Source organism: Teleopsis dalmanni, chromosome 2, assembly GCF_002237135.1.
Source record: "Teleopsis dalmanni isolate 2A chromosome 2, ASM223713v2, whole genome shotgun sequence".
NCBI classification, from domain to species: domain Eukaryota; kingdom Metazoa; phylum Arthropoda; class Insecta; order Diptera; family Diopsidae; genus Teleopsis; species Teleopsis dalmanni.
Window position 1 is genome coordinate 91,193,135 of NC_051847.1, and position 6,798 is coordinate 91,199,932.

Sequence of the window (6,798 nt, forward strand, 5' to 3'; positions counted from 1 at the left end):
CGTGTGCGCTACATCGGCACTTTCAGGTTCGCGTTGGTGGTGTTTAGAGTTGGATGACAATTGCAAAATTTTATTATTATTAATGGCAATATTTACTTTCTTAACTGTTGAGAGATCGCAATTAAAAATACATATTCAAAATGTAAAAGAATGCCAAAATTTTAAATCGGTAATTTTGAATTTTGTTAACGGTTTGCAGTGTGCGACATAAAAAAGAAAAGATTTTTCATTTGGTTTAAGTTTTCTTATTCAAATTCGATTCCGTACTTAAATAAAAATTTAAATTCAACTTATTCGCTCTAATTCGTATTCAATTGTGTACTTAAGTTAAATATAGACTAAATCAATATCCATTACCGACATCCACATCCTGTTTTTCCTCGCCATTACTGGGTCCATTCGCTTCCTTCTGTGTAATCACTTGATCGCCTTCTGAGTGAGGCTCGCTCTTTATATCAATTATGGGCTTTGGCATATCATGTTCTTTTGCACCGTTTTGCAAAAATTCTATATTTAAGTTGTCACCCTCATTCTTTTCGGTTTCTATGTTCTTCGAGTTTCCATTAGTATGTTGATCCTACTTGAGTTAAGATGTTAATTGGGAAACATAAAAAAATATTTATTCCAAAATTACCGCATTCGATTCAACTTCAGTTTCACCTGATGTGCCTTCCGCGCTACTAGAAGTTGAGTCATCCGCATCCTCGTTTGGATTTGGAATAAAGTCTGAATCATCATCCGAATTTTCATTCGCATATTTATCGAGTAACTCACTGCAAGTAAGATTTAGTTCGGGTTTTTCTTCGTTTTGTTCATTGCATTCCTCTCTAGGACGTTTCACGGCTTGTTGCGTTTCAGGTTTGGACTGTAAAAAGTCATGGAATTACCATTAATATAATTATGTGACTATAAATAGTATTCAAAACTCACATCTTCTACCGAATTCTTCCTGCCATACTGCACATAAATACGTCTGGCACGCTCGTTATGCTGCCCTGGACGGCAAATAGCGCTAGATAATAAATTTCTCAGCTTAAACATGATGCCTCTTCTTCCTTGACCCGACTTCATAGCATTTGCCTCCATTTCCCGCTTACGTATCGCTTTTATGCCATGCATGCGAATAGCCCTCAACTTGCGACGTCTTGTTTGTATAAAGTAAACCATGTTTTGCGGTGTCACTGGAGAATTTCCAATCATTAAAGCTGCTATCGATAGCCACATGCGTGTCAAACGCAGAGTGATTATAAGTGACAAGAAAGGAAACCATGACAAAGGACGCTCAAGTTTTGCATCAGATTTGTCTAAAATAAAAATAAAATGCAAATTAATTTATAAAAATAGAAAATATCCAAATACACCTTACTATGTGGCAAACTCCACTTTGCAGTTTCTTCCACCGTCTTTAATAACCGATCGCCACGATCAATGGCGAACTGACCCACGTAAGTTGATGCAAACTTCTCTGCCATTTCGTAGACCTTATTGTAGATGCCGTGGCGAGTTATGATTTCAATTTCTTCCACCCGATCTTCATCGGATTGTCCTTGGTTTGTCTGGGCGTGTGTTTTCTTATTTCTATCCATTTTAGGATCATTAACCATATTTACCCAAAGCTGTTTAGCTATAAGTTACCTTGAATATAAAACAAGTGGAATATCAGTGAGTCTGCTAAAATCCTGAATTGCATATATTTGCAATTTTTTTTCTAAATTTCTTAGTCTTATCAGCTTCGATTCAAATATACAAACTAATATATACTGTATATATAGAGGTATATATATAAATATATAGTATTGATATTATACAATTTATACATGTGAACAAAATACTATTTTGAAATGTCTAGCAAAATATAATTAAATTATTGAGAACATTTTTTTCATGACACATTACCAGAACCTGTACTCAACTATTCTAATCTTAAGTGAATCGGAAACTATACTTTGAACAGAACTTTTTGTAGTTGTTGTTGTGATTATAAGACAATTTGTTGGAAATTTATTTTAGTGATTTTTGACCTATTTTTAAAAATATCAAATCGGGTCCTAAGGTAACTATTACGTAATTCATATTTTTTTTGTTTTTAAAAAAACTTTCTAAATTTAATTATTTTGAAAAACAAAATTTATAATCTTATATATAAAAACTAATTCAAGAACTCATAACAGAACATAACTAGTCACTGCTACAACATTTTTAAAGGCAAACTTGGTTTCAAAAACTGTTTTCTGTTTTTTTAAATATCAATGTTTTCATTATACTATATCTTTAAAAAATCAGATGCTCATAATTTCGTTTTATATTAAACAATTATTTTTTAATATATATTATCTAATATGTTAGGCTCACATTAACCAGAGCCATGAAAGTTTGAAAGATATTTTTACTCAAATTATGGGTGTCGTATACTCAGAGTGTATGGGTGTCGTATATCCAATGAGATATATACAAGGTTTTTATTTTAATTTTTTTATTCTGATTTATTCTGATTAGTCTGAATAGGATTCCACGCAGTGAAACTGAAAACTCGAGAGGATTGTGGAATTTTAAAGAGTTCCAAGAACGGTCGGGTCTACTTCTGGTAGCAATTCATGAATTTCGAAGACCACCCCCAAAAGCAACTACCACCTCTAAAAAGAACTACACAAGTAGATCCAGATTCAACATAACAATATTGAGGAATTTTTCGAAGTATTTTTTATAGTCAATCAGTGCATTTAAAATCTTAGTCGGTCATTTGGATGACCGGTATGATATCAAAATAATTTTCTTTCATCCTCAAATTCAGTTTAGGGAAAGGTCAGATGTCGCATGGCTTCCAATCAATTCGTATTAAAATGAAATACTTTTTGTTTCCGCACCATAATTACTTATTACGAGGATAAGGAAACTAACTGGCTAGCTTTCTCTCTTTCTCTAACATTTCATCTGAAATATCAAGAACTCTGGCCTACAATCATTGTAGAGCTCCAAGCTTATATTTTTATTAATTCTCTTGCAATTATGTATTCCCGGTTATATTTCCCCTTTATTCTTTGATTAAAGCGTATATGTGAATTATACTTTTAAAAATAAAACCAGTAAAAATGCTATCTTGTATGTATATATATCTGTATTTATATATATACTGGTAAAATATCACCTTAAGAAAACTAATTAACGCCCCATGGTACGTAAGAGGAGCGGATATCCACAGAGATCTGAGAGTCGATTCAGTCGAAAAATATATTAAAGATCGTGCACTGGAACTGTTCAATATAATTGACAATCACAATAATCCAACACTCAGCAAATTAAAAATACAGCGAAATCTGATAAACATAGGCAGATACAAAGACATCAGATCCATCACATTATAAAGCCCCGTATTCAGATATTCTTAGTGTGACTTAAAACAGATATAATAGAGTTAAGGTCAACTCAGACATCTGCATATCAACAATCAACAACTAGTATTTTCATAATAAGACTGCTACAAGCTCTTATTATAATTAAAAAGCGTTCAAGAAAAAATATTTTCAAATATGTCCCTCCACTTGTCAATATTTTATTAACACCACAGCCATTTTACCTTCTGAGACGAATACACCATTCGATTTAGATTGGAAAATATTCTCACAATTCTTTTAATTTTACTGGCTCTGAATTTGAATTTTTCTTTTTTGGGTCTTTTGGTGGATAGAAAGTTTTGTTTTCAGATCGTATTAAAAACACCACGTTTTATTGCCAGTTACAATGGTTGACCCGGTTGACGAATTCCTTCTTCATACATTTTCATGATACTAATTGCCCTTATCTTTTTGATAGTTTATCAGAGTGTATGTTATGAAGCACTGACAAATCTTCCATTGGCTCAAATCTTCGTCCAAAATTAAATGAAGCATGCTTCTCGTGCTTTCAGTTTTCTTTACGACAAAATTCCAAGAATGTTTTGGAATGTTGTGAATAGTCTTTCGAGTTAAATATCGGTTGTTACCTTTAACTTCGTGCCCATTATGACCGTCGTCCAAACCAAGGCAAAATATATATGTGTGACATGCATTGCTACCTGTACATATTTTTCAATATGTCGTTGTTTTTACTAAATTTACGGAATATAGTATTATATTTCATACCCTCTCTCTCTCTCTGTTTCATATTGGTCTTTTAAACGATGCATACAAAACGACATTACACAAGATCTCAAGTCATAGTTAAGTAACAAATAAGTTCGGTGAAATTTTGTTAGTAAGTAGACAAAGATACTCCATTCACCTACCATTATTCACTTATAGATGCCGCTGCGTGAAGAATATTTATGAAACCATAAATATGAAGATGACTGAAGATGATGTGTAAAAGTATTGAGTAGTTCTTACCATAACCAATGATATTGTCTGATTTCATGAGAAATGCGAACATTATGATATTAGTCAAGATTTCTTTAAATTTCTATGGTAGGAACTACTCACCTTTTAGAGGCAACGGATATAATACTGGCAATGCAGTATTTAAAGAAGGGAACCATAAAAAAATCTTATTCGCCCCATATTTCAGATATGTTGACAAAACGACTGTTCATATATACATACTCTGCAACAGCTTAGTTTTCAAAGGAACTGGTTACATATATATATATTAAGATCCAAGACTATTAAACTTAAGAAGAAAAACTGTCTTTTTGAAGTTGACGAGAAAAGAAGTTAAAGCATACATCAAAGGTTTTATTTAAGACATAGGTTAGGGCTGTCACGTACATTACACATATAGTAGATTATGAGATTGTGAAAATATGCGTCAATATATTAATTAGTTTAGAAGGAAGTCTAAAATATAATCAAAAACAAAAAATAAGTGTACTCAACTGCACAGGTTTCCTTGTCCATAATTATTAAGAACATTAGGAAATATCATGATCATAAATGGCATCAATGCATCCATCAAGGAGCGTTAGTTTAGTACATTAGGACTATAGCTCGTGCAGTAGGCATGAAAGACGGGGTATTTTCCCCCATGGCAAGCAGTTTGCAGTAATATCATGGATCCTTAAAGGCTCCGAAGTTTTGGACTAAATTTTTTGCCCACTGAAATTTTTCATTTTGTGATATATACGTTGAATTATCTGCACGTATGGATCTCGGTCTTTACATACGTACGTCATACATGCATCGTTGTGAAGAACAAGATGGCTTCTAAATTGAGGCAGAACCGTACAAAAACATAAAAGCAAAAAATATGTTTGTTTTGCAAAATGCAATAAATTTTAATTTTATATTTAGCACTTATTTCATTGCACACAAAACAAGCAAAAATTATTAAAAAGAAATTATCAATTGTCACAGAGATCAAAGTGTATCGAGCACAAAGAAATTAAGACTTGATTCCATTCGCATATTTATTTTAATAATAATTCAAAATGAACAAAAACTCAAGAATCCAATCCAATCCAAAATCAAAATTAATTAAAAAATGCCGTTCAAGTTTCCGCCGCACACCTTGAGCACGGCATGGCGCTACCGGGCGGCGCCGCTGCATTGAGACAACAACTCTGGAAAGCGGAAAAATCGTATTTAATTTTAAAATAAAATTAAGAAAAAATTCTTAAATGAAAAATGATTTTCGCACTGAAAATAATTTTTATTTAATTATATATTAAAGTAACTGAATTCCGTTCGAGTGTACAGTTAAAGCCATCGGTAACGACGAGAACTACAAAAACTAAAAAAACTTATTGTAGACTCTTCGACATTGAACTCTGTAGACAGCGGGTGAGATCGTGTCTAACAGTTCTCTGAAGCCGGCACTTCGCTGATAACGGCCCGCTGTTTTTATTGAAATGAAATAGTTTCATTTTTTGTTGGCATGATTCACTTTTTTTTAATAAACTTACATTTCAATTCTAAACTTTACATTTCTAGTATAATTCCTTACCTGTCTAATTTTCTGGTTTGTTTAGACACTTCTTTGCAATCTTACAAATAGCAATATTTTCAGTTATTTAATCTTTTAGTTCTTGGATTTTATAAATAAAAAACAAAAATTAATATCACTTTAAATTATTAAAAAAAAAAATGAAGCACTTGATATCACTAAATACTAAATTTTATTAGATATTAAAGAAAGGTAATTTAACGGTGCTTCTTATAATTCAAAGAAAAGAACTACACCTCCACTTTCACAGACGAACTGATCTAAACTGACTCGCGCTAATCAGAAGAATTTGGGAAAGCTTGAATTGAGCTGTAATGTTTTTTCTATTTGAAAATTGAGTGAAGTTCACGACGGTCTCCTCTCTTCTCATTTTTTTTTATAGGAGGAGTAACATGCTGATGTAATAAAAATCAAGTTAAAGGATCGGTAGATATCTTTTATTAAATCTAATCAATAGTGTGGCATACCGCCTCTTGTAATAATGTATATATTATAAATTAAATATAATATATAACATATATGTATATATATTTTATTATATATATTATACATTACATATATTTTATAATTCTATATTATTATTAAATTAATAGTAGTATTATGTGATGTAATGTCATTAAAAAAACAAAAAAAATACAAATAAATGTATACTTATTTGTTAATTTGATTTTATTTCTGACATTAAAATTTTATTTTACTAATATAAATTAATAATACAAATAAATATAAACTTATTTGTTTATTTGATTTAATTTTAACATCAACATTTTATTTTATTCATATATATATATTGTATTCAGATACTTTTCTTATATGTTTTTTTTCTTTTACATATTGTTGATTATATATTTTTATAGTAACTTCAAAAATCGGGAATATATGCTT

General features: G+C 31.0%; 1 protein-coding gene across 1 annotated transcript; it reads right to left on the minus strand.

Annotated features, from left to right (window-relative positions):
• Positions 1 to 6: 6 nt before the first annotated feature.
• LOC119683683 lies at positions 7 to 6,127 on the minus strand (the record flags this gene model as incomplete). Its single annotated transcript, XM_038097482.1, has 6 exons — positions 5,914 to 6,127; positions 1,367 to 1,635; positions 931 to 1,304; positions 635 to 865; positions 358 to 577; positions 7 to 104 (listed from the first exon to the last, which is right to left on the minus strand). Coding segments are annotated over exons 2-6 (1,161 nt in total), but the record flags the coding sequence as incomplete, so codon positions are not given.
• Between the last annotated feature and the right edge of the window lie 671 nt (positions 6,128 to 6,798).